The sequence below is a fragment of the Notolepis coatsorum genome (assembly GCF_963971535.1).
Source record: "Notolepis coatsorum genome assembly, chromosome: 3".
NCBI lineage: Eukaryota > Metazoa > Chordata > Actinopteri > Aulopiformes > Paralepididae > Notolepis > Notolepis coatsorum.
The window spans coordinates 67,968,165-67,983,884 of record NC_140167.1 but is presented as its reverse complement, the minus strand read 5'-3'; the positions used below and the strand labels follow the sequence as shown (position 1 = coordinate 67,983,884).

At 43.1% G+C, this 15,720-nt stretch overlaps 1 protein-coding gene across 5 annotated transcripts in view; it reads left to right on the top strand.

Annotated features, from left to right (window-relative positions):
* The window catches only part of LOC311225497 (polypyrimidine tract-binding protein 1-like), a 42,166-nt gene that overhangs the window by 14,704 nt on the left and 11,742 nt on the right, over positions 1 to 15,720 (top strand). For all 5 annotated transcript variants that reach the window (XM_084310794.1, XM_084310792.1, XM_084310795.1 and 2 more), the window contains 6 exons: positions 4,303 to 4,366; positions 4,763 to 4,935; positions 5,781 to 5,927; positions 8,494 to 8,661; positions 11,016 to 11,126; positions 12,849 to 13,023. In XM_084310794.1, the coding sequence (XP_084166920.1) occupies positions 4,303 to 4,366; positions 4,763 to 4,935; positions 5,781 to 5,927; positions 8,494 to 8,661; positions 11,016 to 11,126; positions 12,849 to 13,023 (838 nt within the window). The remainder of the gene's footprint in view (positions 1 to 4,302; positions 4,367 to 4,762; positions 4,936 to 5,780; positions 5,928 to 8,493; positions 8,662 to 11,015; positions 11,127 to 12,848; positions 13,024 to 15,720) is intronic.

Sequence of the window (15,720 nt, the reverse complement as noted above, 5' to 3'; positions counted from 1 at the left end):
CAGCGACCCCTACAGTTCGGTCGGGGCGCCTGCACAGCGAGGGTAGGATCTGGAGAGAGGTAGTGCGACCTTCCACACGTTACACTCTCCCAGTGAGAATCTGCGCTGCCGGCTGGCTGCACATGCGTCGGAGGAAAGCATGTGACAGTCTCCGGCCTCTCGGACCAACAGTAGGGGGGGGGTGCGCAACAACCAGGAAGGGCGTTGGGAATTGGCATAACGACTAACAGTGGGATGGGAGAAAAATCGGAAAAAAGGAGGGGGGAAAAGATAATAATAATAAAAAAAAATGTATATATATACAATGTTTGTTTCTGTATTTTTTTAGTCAAGAAGGTCTGAAGTGTGTATGGTGGGTTTAGATTTGCTACATGCTCAACTGGGAAGTGTCTGGTTATTAGTTAGCTTTACCGCTTTTTATTGTCATCGGAATTTTCAGTCAAGTCAGCTGACTTTATGTGGCCCTCAAAAACCTATTGGCCGATTCCTCTGCTGGAGCCGTCCTGAGCTGAGGTGTGTTTTCTGCACAATATTAATCTACGTTTCACTGGCTTTTATTAGATTTTTTAGAAAACAAGTCATTACATGCCAACAAAGATGCCGCTTACCTTGATTGTTGTGATGCAACGATGAGTCTTTTTTTGATGACGTCCGCCATGAAATGTTGTAAATTTGCATATTCATGACCGATGCATCGTATCGTTACTTTGCAGTGGAAATGGCAGACGTTCAAACTTCAAAGTCATAACACACGCAACACGTCATCTAACTAGTGCACAATGAATGAATCACATTCAAAATATAAATAACTTCTCTTAAACCACATTTAATGGTTTGTTTGTGATTCTGCCTAAAGTCAGGACTTGACAGTGCGCCCTTGAAAAACATGTTATCATTTTGAAATGTTGAATTGCAAATTTTATCAATTGTTGTTTTTTTCTGGTAAATTAATCGTTTAGATTAATCGACTAATTGATCAAATAATCGACAGATTAATCGATAACAAAATAATTGTTAGTTGCAGCCCTAATCTTAAATACATCATGTGAATAAATGTATTTGAATAAAAACCTATTCCACCCCCAGCCACCACACACAATGTTATGGCCTCTTGTTTTCCCCCATAGAAAGATGAAAAGGGTTGAAGTGGCTCGCTTGCATTTGATCATCGGTCACCACATGTTGCCAGGCGGCCAGTATGAAGACTGGTGGTTACAAGAGGCGGGATAGAGTTGCTTCTCCATAATTTATGTGCAGATGAGTAACTAGATCTTACCACTGCATCTTGAATGTACCTCTATTCTCTGCACCTGGAAGTTAAAAGGGGTCATAACCGGTTTTGCAAACCATTTGTGTTTGTTGCCCTAATTGGCAGAGAAATGCCCAGCCAGCTTCTTTTTTTGTATTTTCTTTTTTTAGAAAGAAAAGAAAAGCTAGTCCATTGTGTATTCAGGCTTGGAGTGGCAGGTGTGGCTTAGCTGCTCACCTGGAGTTGTCGGCTAAGGTTTCCATGGTGAAGGAGTGACCCTTGGCAACGGCCCCATTCCTCAAATACATTGTCTCTCTCTACTGCTTGCCTCATGACGGCTACTCCTATATATACGCAACGCTTCTTTACTCTCAAACCACAGGCGTCGCTCGAGTGTTTTTTTTTAACAGGCATTCCGGTTAGGGCCGGCCCGAACAATGCGGGTATTCGTTCATGTAGCTATTCTGAAGTTTTTATATTTTTACAATAAAAGCTAAAACTATCAGATTTATTTGCCCATGGGACAGGTTAGATTGCGGGGCTGCGCCTCATTCACGGCAAAACCAAAGATACTCTAAAGGAAGATGACTGCGGCAATGGGATGATAAGGGAACTGTTCCCGTCTCCTTAGTTGGCAGGACGTTTACACCGGCACTGTCATTAACACTGCAAGATTGCAGGACAAGTCTCAACAGTCTTGACAGAAGAAATGTAAACATGTGTAAAAAAAAAAATCGGAACACTATTTTACCGATATTTACCTTGATTAGATTTATATGGTAAAGAGAAATTGGGGTGAATGGAGCCTGTGCCCGCTCTAGTCTTCTAAAGAGGAAAACACTGTCACCACAGTGCCAACTCCAACACCGATAGGAAGCGTTGCAGCGCGTCAACAGGAAGAGCGCACAGATGGGGACAACAGAATGTCGTGGAGAGGAAGTCGTGCACGCGAGCTCCCCGGCGCGTGCGCATAAATGTTCCCTCGCTTAAGCACAGACCAGAGTCATAGATTATAAGGCTCTGGCACAGACTAAAGACGATGCCTAATTGCCTCTACGAATGGAATGTAACGCATTTCATTCACAAGTTCTGTGTGAATGTATCTGAGAACGTCTTTAACACACCTGATGACCGGCGATATTGATATGCAAAGTAGCCCAGGTGGGGTACTTATAGCGAGTTGGCGAGTGAAGCGCATTCCTGTGTGCATGCGTGTGCCGTGCACATCGTGCGTGCACATGCTTCTGCTCACAAAACTTTGGCTGCACACAGTGCAATAAAGGAATATCTTATCTCTATCTTCTTGTATTATCTTAATTATGAAACATTAATATTATAGTTTTCAGCAGGTTTTGAGTATATGGATAGTCATTCTGAAAGATCAAGGAGTATTCAAAGTCAGTCAAATGGTATCAGGGTCCTAATTCTGTTGAAATTAAATGGTTGATTTAAATCTGAGATTTCTCCAAATAAAGTTTGACGAGTTTATTTTATAGACTACAAATTCATTAAACATAACTGTGATCAGTCTTTCCTTTGTATCGATCATCAAGGGGAGTTCCAAAGAGAAATAGGCCAAATGAGGACCGGCCTCATTCTTCCAAAGACCATTTGTTAGACTGTTACAGTCTTGGGACAAAGCCCACTCTGTGACTGGGCCTCTGACTGCTGTTGAGACCTATTTAAAGTATCTCTCTACAAGCATGAAGATCATGCTTTTCCCTGTTAAACCTCTTCTAGGAGACCTTTACACACACTGACTCGCTGTGAAGACTTGCCCCCTCACATATGGTTTTCATTGCGTCCCACACAGCACTGGAATTTGGAATGGCTGCCTGGTGGGGGAGAGGAGAGAGAGGGAGCGCATGAGGTTTGGCCTCTGAATCTTCCCCAGCAGATAGGAAAGGCTGTTTAAACCAGAACAGGCTTCCTTTTTGCCTTCCGCTGATCACATGAAAGGGCGGGCCTGCTGACATCGACTCAGTTCCTCCACATTGTCTAAGGTTTCCCCTTGTTGGCTGACGTTTAACTATGGGATTCAGAGTAATTCGCTGAGGGAGGGTACTAGGCGAGCTTTGGGCCTGTATGTTTCATTTTAAATTGTTGGTACACAAGTTTCTGCTGAAATGCAACCCATGACTGCTGCCTGACGACCCAGGATGTCCCCCCTGCCGGACCCGAGGGTTCAGCATATAATAGCGAATGTCCCTGACTGACTGACTCCCCATTGTTGGAATGTCGTGGTTGGGTCCGGCTTCACTAGGCTTGCCTAGTCTTGTTCTATCAAATCTTTGGCTACATGATCTGGTTTATCCTCCTAGAGTTGTTGCACACTAGAGTTATGCACACTCAAGCCATGTGTTGTGGTTGAGGACATTCCGTTGACTCACAAGCGCAGCCTTATCCCTTACCATAACCTTTTAAAGGGATATTCCACATCTTTAAAAGGTGATCTTGACTTGTCGCAAACGGCGAGTAGTTTCTGAAAAGTTATCATTGTAGAGGTACAAGGGTTTAATGTCTTCTCGGGCTAGTCTGTCTTTATGTTTCATCATCTTTGCCCACCATTCGCTTGCCAGCCTGGGCCACAGCAGGGCAAAGTGGGGCTTGTCTGGGCCAAATGAACAGGTCTATAAAGTGGATTATGGAGCTGTTGTTTTGCGTGACGCCATCACATCACTTCCTGGAGCCAACAAGATGAGAGTAATGTTGTGCAAAGCAAGCTGTTGTTTGCAGCTGTGTTGCCAGCTTCCTCAAAATTTCTTTCTGAACTCTTTAGCTCTCAGCAGGGAGACGATGGAAAGATCTGCATAGGAACTTTGTGTTTTTATGAGATTATGAAGTTTTGAAATGTGTCAGTTATTTACATTGATCTGTTTAGTATTAATTGTTGTGGGTAGAGCTTTGCATTTCTCTTTTCTAAACGTTGATTATGTATATGCCGTCTTAATCAACCACACAATGGCCTTCTAAAGTAAGACTCTGAGGAAAAGATGTCCTTTGCATGTTTATGGTGTGACGGTGCATTGATGATAATGTCTTCCTTTTTGCAGAGAGGATCTGACGAGCTTTTCTCCTGCGTCACAAACGGACCCTATATCATGACCAGCGCCCCAGGTCAGTACCCCACTCAGGTACCACTCATGTACCACTCATGCAAGTCTTCAAATATGATGGTAATCCAATCTAGGTCTGCTAACTCAGAATACACAGACTACTGCAAATGTCAAATTCCAAAAGGATGCAATGTTTAGAGAGTTGTTCCACGTGTAGCCTACTGTCCTCCCAAACGAGGGTTTCAGGCCATGTACAGAATCCTTGCCCAAGAAAGTGTCACATGCAAGAAAACCTTTCAAAATGTAGGGAATCCTTAGGATTGTCTTTGTTGGCCAAACATGTATTTGAAGTTTTAAAGTGCTGACAAAGAATTGATGTAGTACAGGTTTTGTCCACATATTGTGATTCACAAGACGATATTAAGAACAAACCAGATTTTTCCCTCCTTTCCTGCAGCCAATGGCAACGACAGCAAGAAGTTCAAAGGCGACATAAGGGGCCCTGGGATTCCATCACGTGTCATCCACGTGCGCAAGCTCCCCAACGACATCAACGAGGCGGAGGTCATCTCCCTCGGCCTACCTTTCGGCAAAGTCACCAACCTGCTCATGCTCAAAGCAAAGAACCAGGTACTTGTGGGACACGATAGCGGTTGGATGAATATTTCAGTATTTATGATTTAACTACCGTTTCACTTTTAAATCACTGTGTGAATACTGCATTTGCATGCGGTAGTGAGTTGGTGAGCGAGTTACCAGCTGGCATGTGGTGAAACCTGAAATGTATTGCCCTGTTCACCCCAGAGTGCACTAAGTTTACGTTCACACTGCAGATGACAGTGGCCCGAATCTGATCTGATCTTTCCAATTGTGATTTGGGCCACTTTCATACAGGTATAGGTCTGATCTTTTGTAATGTGACCTCAGTCTAAACATGTGATCTTCATGCAACTTTTACGTCATTCTAGATTGACACATTTCTTTATGTCCATCTGTTTTTTGCGCATATGTGTCAATTCAGGAACGTGACCAGTTCACACTGGAATCTGATATTGGCCACATTTTAAACAGCCAAACAAACAAAATAAATCAGATCTGAGTAATACATCAGAATTGAGCACTAAGTGAATGTAGCCAAACTTATATTGTGACGTAAAAGTGTAATGGGCCAATTTAGTATTCGGGTAAATATTGAAGCACTGGTGATTTATACCTCAATTCCTTTCTTGACATAACTAACTACTTATATAAGGTGCTCATGTTTTAGCTTTTGGTTTGACTGGGTAAACCACATTTCATCAGGGCGACAGTGGCTCTGGAGGTAGAGTGGTTGTCTGGTAATCGGAAGGTTCCTGGTTCGATGTGTCAAATGTGTGAGTGAATGTGAGGCACAAGTTGTAAAGCGCTTTGGATAAAAGTGCTCTATAAATGCAGTCCATATTGAGTCCCAGGTTTGTTTTCTTGTGCACACCAAGGCCTTCATTGAGATGATCACAGAAGAGTCGGCTCAGACCATGGTGAGCTACTACTCGTCTGCAACACCAGTTATCCGCAACCACCCAATTTTCATGCAGTACTCCAACCACAAAGAGCTCAAGACCGACAACTCTCCTAACCAAGTGGTACGTGCAGCGATCTTCCGTCTCAATCTATAGCTATTTACTATTTTAAAGATATTTGTATTATATTTATTTTAATTATAAATTATTTTGTATATAGGTATATATATAAAGCTTTTAAGTAGGGCTCACTGATGTTTCATGATCTGGGGAACCCTTCAGTCCGTAGTTAGAGGTGTGAGTGGTGCTAGTGCTCGTCAGTTGGGTTGAAAATGTTGCCGCTCTTGGCATGGTTTACTTGCACTAACCTTGACTACCAAATGCTACCAAATGCTGCCCCAATATCTCAAAAACCAAAGCACAGACGCAAGGGCATTTTTCTTAATTGACTAAAAAAGATTTGGACATGATGCTTCAGATGGGCTGAACTATTCCATGAAGGGTTACAAGTTGAAAAGGAGATCGGTATTGGTCCACATACTGTATAAGACCACGTCTTTTTTTCCAAGACTCATTTTTTGAAAAATACTTTTTTCAAGACCAAATCTTGTTTTTATAAAGAAAATAATTTTATTTGAAAATAATGACTATACAATAAAGAACAAGTTTTATTCAATGTAGACTTTTTTTCTTTTTGTAAAATCATCTTTGTATATATAAAAAAAAACACATTGAATAAAACAATAGGCTGTTGTTTTTAACATATTTTGATAAATGTTAAAAAAAAAAAAGCAGTTTTAATTTTTTTTTAATAAATAAAAAAAAAACTCGTTGGCGCTCAACCGCTGGCGGCCAATAACAAGTAAACTCGTTGTTGGCTCAGAAAGTGTTAGGTTGAAACATAGAAGACATAGACATAGAAGAGAGAATAAAACGGAAGATAAGTCTAAAGGTTTGTTGTCCCTGAGACGAGACTAGAGTGGAGTCTAGATTAAAGAAGAAAAGAACAAGATGTGATTTACTTGGAAATGTCTATCTGTCCTGGCCCTTGAGGTTGTTTTAAGAACATCAGCCAGACTGTTGTCCTAGTGTCTTTGAGCTCTGCTAGTTGACCTATATTAAACTAGTCAAGGCTATCGAATATGTATGATAGAATATGTATTTCAACACAGATCTATAATGACATGATAATATTTCCATTACACGTCTTATATTTGGCACAATACGGTAATTTCTCCAGCTGGTGTGTTGTTTATCACACTGAACCAAAGCCACAGTGGAAATCTGCAGTCGGATGGGAATGCTGTGGTAAAGGATTGCAACTGTAGCCCCCCCCCTAAAAAGAATCTATTGGGTAATTTATTTTACAAGTAGGTTTTAGCTGTTCGGCTCAGGACTCAGAGGAACCATGAGCATGACTGACTGACTCATCATGACCCGGAAAAATATAGTGTCCTTTTTCACTCTATAAACCTTTATTTGTACACAAACTGGGTTCTACAAAGAAATGTACAGCAAAGCAATTGACAAGAATACATATCAAGTTAAATGGGGGAATTTGATTCTATAGAATATTACCTTGTAATGTTGTGTGATGGGGAAGTGATTTGAAAATAACTTGTTGGTGCTTGTTGGGACTCGGAGCTTGGTCGAATGGGACCAACAGATGGGTGGGGGCGTGTGGAGAATTTCCAAGAGTAGACAATTGCAGGAAATCAATTTATATGTTTTTCTGGGTTTAACAAACTTACCAGACACTATCTGAACTGTTCCCATGTGGTACCCCCCCTCCAGCCCATACTGCACATACTGCTGCACCCCCCCCCCCACCCCACCCATCTGGTACTCCAAGCAGGTTAAAACAAACGCTATAAATGATTTGTAAATTCCGTTTGACCCCAGGTCCGACGAGTTCTGCAGCAGAACCACTCTCTCCTGCTTATCTTTCGCAAAGACTTCCGTGTTTTCCAAACAACTCCCTCTTGCCTTTCTAAACACTGTTTCCACGGTGACCACATGCTGTCGTCAACCGATGGGGGCCACAGCTGTGTGCTTTCTACACCCCCTCGAAAAGTTCCTCGGCTCTCACCTTATCTGTCCATAGACCAACGGAGTGAATGTAAACACAGGACAGATGGAACGTGTGTACAAACATCTGCGTAATGTAAACCTCGTTTCTAAACAAGTATTTTCTGTGGAATCTGCGTGGGGGTCATCGAGTGCCACTCAGCGAGTTGCCTGAATGCTGAGTACGCAGGTCCAGCTGGACCGTGAACCCCTGCTGTTCTTTACTGATAAGAGCATGAATCCAGCTTGCTCCCAGGGCTGGGGGCGCTATGGGAAAAATATCATATCACTATATTTTTCATAACATTGACGATATAACGGTATATCATTTTCCAGTACAAATTACAATGTGACATGACATGTGGTTGTATTTCTTTCAAAATTGTCTATTTTGTAAAACATTTAAAAAAAGTAATACTGCTGCAAGGAATCTTTATTTTTTAAATATACAGTATATATATGTATTTTTTTTTAATACAATATGTATATGGATGACTATTGTTATTGTAAAATCCATACCTTTTGCATTCATCCGTGCCGCTATACCTTCATATTCAGTATACCCCCTATATACCTACTTGTCTAGTCCTCTGTCCTCACTTCCTTCTCTTCCTCTCCTCAGAGAGCCCAGGCGGCCCTGCAGGCGGTGAACGCCGCACAGCCTGGGGGAGTGGCCATGGCAGGCATGGCAGGCATGGAGGGCATGGGCGGCATGGGAGGCCCCAGCCCCGTCCTACGGGTCATAGTGGAGAACCTCTTCTACCCCGTCACTTTAGACGTCCTGCATCAGGTACACAGACACATGGTGCATCAGACAGACACATGGTGCATCAGACAGACACATGGTGCATCAGACAGACACATGGTGCATCAGACAGACACATGGTGCATCAGACAGACAGACACATGGTGCATCAGACAGACAGACACATGGTGCATCAGACAGACAGACGCATGGTGCATCAGACAGACAGACACATGGTGCATCAGACAGACAGACACATGGTGCATCAGACAGACAGACACATGGTGCATCAGACAGACAGACACATGGTGCATCAGACAGACAGACACATGGTGCATCAGACAGACAGACACGTGGTGCATCAGACAGACAGACGGTGCATCAGACAGACAGACACATGGTGCATCAGACAGACAGACACATGGTGCATCAGACAGACGGACACATGGTGCATCAGACAGACAGACACATGGTGCATCAGACAGACAGACACATGGTGCATCAGACAGACAGACACATGGTGCATCAGACAGACAGACAGACACATGGTGCATCAGACAGACAGACAGACACATGGTGCATCAAACAGACAGACAGACAGACAGACACATGGTGCATCAGACAGACAGACACATGGTGCATCAGACAGACAGACACATGGTGCATCAGACAGACAGACAGACAGACAGACACATGGTGCATCAGACAGACAGACGGTGCATCAGACAGACAGACACATGGTGCATCAGACAGACAGACACATGGTGCATCAGACAGACACATGGTGCATCAGACAGACAGACACATGGTGCATCAGACAGACAGACACATGGTGCATCAGACAGACAGACACATGGTGCATCAGACAGACAGACACATGGTGCATCAGACAGACAGACACATGGTGCATCAGACAGACAGACACATGGTGCATCAGACAGACAAACACATGGTGCATCAGACAGACAGACAGACACATGGTGCATCAGACACACAGACACATGGTGCATCAGACAGACAGACAGACACATGGTGCATCATACAGACAGACAGACACATGGTGCATCAGACAGACAGACAGACACATGGTGCATCAGACAGACAGACAGACACATGGTGCATCAGACAGACAGACAGACACATGGTGCATCAGACAGACAGACAGACACATGGTGCATCAGACAGACAGACACATGGTGCATCAGACAGACACATGGTGCATCAGACAGACACATGGTGCATCAGACAGACAGACACATGGTGCATCAGACAGACACATGGTGCATCAGACAGACACATGGTGCATCAGACAGACAGACACGTGGTGCATCAGACAGACAGACACATGGTGCATCAGACAGACAGACACGTGGTGCATCAGACAGACAGACACATGGTGCATCAGACAGACAGTCACATGGTGCATCAGACAGACAGACACATGGTGCATCATACAGACAGACACATGGTGCATCAGACAGACAGACACATGGTGCATCAGACAGACAGACACATGGTGCATCAGACAGACAGACACATGGTGCATCAGACACACAGACACATGGTGCATCAGACAGACAGACACATGGTGCATCAGACAGACAGACACATGGTGCATCAGACAGACAGACACATGGTGCATCAGACACACAGACACATGGTGCATCAGACACACAGACACATGGTGCATCAGACAGACAGACACATGGTGCATCAGACACACAAACACATGGTGCATCAGACAGACAGACACATGGTGCATCAGACAGACACATGGTGCATCAGACAGACACATGGTGCATCAGACAGACGGACACATGGTGCATCAGACAGACAGACACATGGTACATCAGACACACAGACACATGGTGCATCAGACAGACAGACACATGGTGCATCAGACAGACACATGGTGCATCAGACAGACAGACACATGGTGCATCAGACAGACAGACACATGGTGCATCAGACACACGGTGCATCAGACATACAGACAGACAGACAGACAGACACATGGTGCATCAGACAGACAGACACATGGTGCATCAGACAGACAGACACATGGTGCATCAGACAGACAGACAGACACATGGTGCATCAGACAGACAGACAGACACATGGTGCATCAGACACACAGACAGACACATGGTGCATCAGACAGACAGACAGACACATGGTGCATCAGACAGACAGACACATGGTGCATCAGACAGACAGACACATGGTGCATCAGACACACACACACACAGACAGACAGACAGACACATGGTGCATCAGAGGCCATTCCAAGAGGCAGGGTGGCAGGAACTGGCCAACTAGCTATGATGAATAAGAGTGGCAACACCCCATTTATTCATAAATGTAGTCCTCCCTATATTTATCTCCTCCGTCTTCCTCAGATCTTCTCAAAGTTTGGCACTGTGCTGAAGATCATCACGTTCACCAAAAATAACCAGTTCCAGGCCTTGCTGCAGTATGCCGACGGACTGACTGCTCAGCATTCAAAGCTGGTAAGTTGCAGCCTCTACTGTTAATAACGGGTACTTGCAGCCTTTGATGAGAGCCTACAACTTGGTCACATTTGACACATTTTTAGTGTCATTAATCAACATTGATGAATTACAGCAGGGGTTCTCAAACTGTTTTATACCGCGTCCCCATTTTCTCTTTAGGATTTTTTTTTTGGCGACCCCACACATAACTCATTCAGGGCCAACAGTGCCCTCTGCTGATGCCCTTCTGGGCCAACGCTGTATCCAATGGAGAATAGGACTTACTTTTTATAACCCCATACATGTAGGGTTTCTACATCAATATATCATTGTTAATGTCCGTACCTTGGCAGGATTACCCCAAAAACATGATGAGAATTGACATTGGTAGCTTCTATTCTGTATTTCTATTCTGTGCCGCAGAGCAACTGCTTTTATGGCACAAGGGAAGCCTTTCCAAGCAACAACAAGGACACGTAGTGTCATAGATGTGAGGCGATGCTGGCTTCAAGGGGGGGAGCTGCAGTTTGTGTTGTACTGCCCAGTGCCCATAGGAAGTGGGATTAATGTACGGTATTTTCATGTGAAGAACAGGGCTGCACCCCCCACATTAGTTACGCTGCTGGCCCGTATGACTACGACCATACTGTCTTTTATACCTGTATCACTGTACATACATCTGATTAGCACTACACTCGGTAGTACTAATTTATATATTTTGTACCCAGTGTAATCACCTGTGTATTGTATATTAATATTGCACTTTACTGTTACATTTGCACTCTGGTTAGATGCCAAACTTATTTTTGTTGTACTGTACTTATGCTGTATAATACATTTTAATCTAATCTATATTTAAATACTCCAACTCCTTTCTCTAGTATAGATAGTCTATATTTAAATACTCCAACTCCTTTCTCTAGTATAGATAGTCTATATTTAAATACTCCAACTCCTTTCTCTAGTATAGATAGTCTATATTTAAATACTCCAACTCCTTTCTCTAGTATAGATAGTCTATATTTAAATACTCCAACTCCTCTCTCTAGTATAGATAGTCTATATTTAAATACTCTTAACTCCTTTCTCTATTTAAATACTCCAACTCCTTTCTCTAGTCTAGATAGTCTATATTTAAATACTCTAACTCCTTTCTCTAGTCTAGATAGTCTATATTTAAATACTCCAACTCCTTTCTCTATTTAAATACTCCAACTCCTTTCTCTAGTCTAGATAGTCTATATTTAAATACTCTAACTCCTTTCTCTAGTATAGATAGTCTATATTTAAATACTCCAACTCCTTTCTCTATTTAAATACTCCAACTCCTTTCTCTAGTATAGATAGTCTATATTTAAATACTCCAACTCCTTTCTCTAGTATAGATAGTCTATATTTAAATACTCCAACTCCTTTTCTCTAGTATAGATACGGTAGTCTATATTTAAATACTCCAACTCCTTTCTCTAGTCTAGATAAGTCTATATTTAAATACTCCAACTCCTTTCTCTAGTATAGATAGTCTATATTTAAATACTCCAACTCCTCTCTCTAGTATAGATAGTCTATATTTAAATACTCCAACTCCTCTCTCTAGTATAGATAGTCTATATTTAAATACTCCAACTCCTTTCTCTAGTATAGATAGTCTTTTCACTTTAGGGGTCATCCGCCATCCAAGCAGCATAATGAGCAATACAAATTCAATAAAAGTCTTAATTTGTCAATTCTTGCTTGAAGTCTCTAGATGGTCAAAACATCTACAACGCTTGCTGTACGCTCCGCATCAACTTCTCCAAGCTGACCAGCCTGAACGTGAAGTACAACAATGACAAGAGCCGCGACTACACCCGGCCAGACCTGCCCACCGGAGACAGCCAGCCCACCATGGAGCACCCGGCCATGGCAGCCTTTGGTGAGCCTTGAAAAACTATAAATGAAAGGCTCTGGTTTTCTCGAGTCTACTAATATAGGAACTGTGTTCTGTGGTTTTCTTTCTGAGAAATACTGCAGAATGTCAGCATTGCATGCACCCCATGCCATTTTGTCCCCATATGCTGCAGTAAGCATAACTAATGCACCTGTTTGGATTGTTGGTTTGGTTCCCCATTGGCTTACATTAGCAATGTTGGCAGGACTTTGTTTTTAGGAGAAATTGGTTTGGTTCCCCATTGACTTACATTAGCAATGCTAGCAGGACTAACATACTAACAGGGGTTACTCTTAATTTCTAAACAGCCGCAGCTTGCTTTTGTTTTTATTCATATTCATCGTCACCCAAATAGAGGTTTTCTATTGTTCTATAAGCTACAAGCTGAATACATTTCCTACCTCGGATTACTTTTGCAGAGTCAATTCTCACAGTTTTTGCAATGTTTCTATCCTCTCCGTGTTAAGTGAAAGGTTGAGTCCAACCGCCTTTGATTGACGGGCAGAGTGCTTGTTAGATTTCACCCCGTGTTCGTGCGGCCTAGTGAGTGCTGGAGGAACACGTTACAACATCTATCAACGGGGGTTCAGGAACCACAATGGTCCTCAGTTCCTGCAGTGTGAACACAACAAAAAGGGGCTACCTCCGCCAATGGTTCCTGATCTATGAAAAAGTCTCTCTGTTCCGAAAAACACTTAATCTCACACATATCCCAAAACTATAAACCGCTTTGTTAAGTTATAGGGATAGTTTGGACATTGGGTTGTATTAAATACTTGCAAAGCTATCTGATTACTTACAGAGACCCGTGGTCTGAGTTATGGCCAGGTTCCAAGTGAACCGGGAAGTGTTAGACAGGCAGCAAACGGGGACACAACATTTTTTTTTTAAATCCACACCACAACATGCAGGCAAAAGGTTACCCATTACCTTTATACCTTATCCATAACGCACCAAGAGAACCACAATCCTACCAACGCTAGCTATGTGAAAGTTCACACTCACAGCCATGCTGATTTGGCGAATGACATCCAGCCATTTTCGTTTTGGAAACGACTTAGGCTATGGTTAGACTAGTGTATTCCTGGCGTTTTTTTATACGTTTTTGACGACGTTTGATGTCCTATCTACACAGAAATGCGTTTTTTGGCGTTTTTTTGTGGATACGGCTGAAACGCAAAATTGTGTTTGCGTTTGGAGATACGCAAAAAAAACGCTTCGACAACAGCGTGTAGTCAGCACGGAGCAGTTGTTGCGAAAACGCCCATGCGCAGTAGATACCATCTGCGTGCCCTTCCGGTGACAACAGTGTGTGTGTTTGGGACAGAGCTCCGTGTCCCAAATAGCTTCAGCTACCATGTGTTGTCAAGTTATTGTTATAAGGACCCCAGTCCAAGCTACAACAGTCTGCATTCCCTTAACAATTGTTTGTATTGAGCCGTATTGTATTGTACCCATATGCAATATGTTAAATAAAGTTTACATCCATTCATTCTGCTAGCATTACCGATTGCATGAGCAGCTGGCTAACGTGAGCTATCAGGATTCAGACCCTGTTAGCTCAGAGTTCCTCTTTCAACTTAACAAGCATTAAACAAAATGGCCCAGTCATCTATTCACCTTTGTTTAATACACACAGCGTTGTCTCTAATGTTATCTAACTACTGATAGCTCGCGATATCATCAGTTTCGTGCTGGCTAAGTAGCGTGAGCTAACGTTAGCTTCTAGCCACAATGCTATATTGTTATAATGGCATACTCCATTGACGTTAGCATGCAGCTAACAATGCTACCGATCGTTTTTTAGACTAAACTATCCGCTCTTAGTGGTCACTTGTGTTGATGTTAGTTTTGTTTCATCAACAAATGACAGGCAGAACACACAGTGAATGTATCCGTTTTGTTTATTGCACTTTTATTAGGCTTTGCTGAAAAATTATTGCTGCATTGAGTGCATCTTGCATTGCAAGATGGTGGCGCGGCATGCATAGGCGCCTGCCTTATTGACATTTTCTTTGCTGGAGCTTCCACCAGGAAGTGTATTGGCACATTCGTTCTGATTGGTTGAAATTGCCTTCATGTTTGCCACCTACTGCCACCTACTGCTTTGGCAGTGTACTACATCAGTGTGCTCGGCTGACAAAAACGGAAAAAAAACGAAAGTGTGACTCGAGGCGCATGACGTTGCGGCGATACGTATAAGAAAACAATACGAAATGATACGAAAGGTGTAACCTCAGCCTTAGTCAGGGGAGCGCCATGGTTTCTCCATAGTGTCATTGTACTTTTTTTTTTTTTTTTTTTTTTCTACTTTTTCTCCCATTTTCTATATTTTCTCCCATCCCAATTTCGTATCATCCAATTCAACCCTCCCCTGTCACGGACGCTGTTTCTTGCCTCCCACAAGCCGGCTGCAATGTGGACTAAGTCATACATAGCACAAGTCCCCTCCGGTACTTGAGGTAACAGCAGTCGCATCTTTTCACCTGCGCAGCTCGATCTCTCAGTGGCGAGGAGTAACGCGTGGGAGGCTCACGCTGCCCCCGACACTTCCTGATTCTACTGCGCAGGCGCACCAACCGACCTGTAGGAGTCGCTGTCCACAACGCCCGATCCCCACCCATCAGTTTCCCACCCCCTAATACGGCCAATGTGTATTAGTACGGACGACCAGCTAAACTG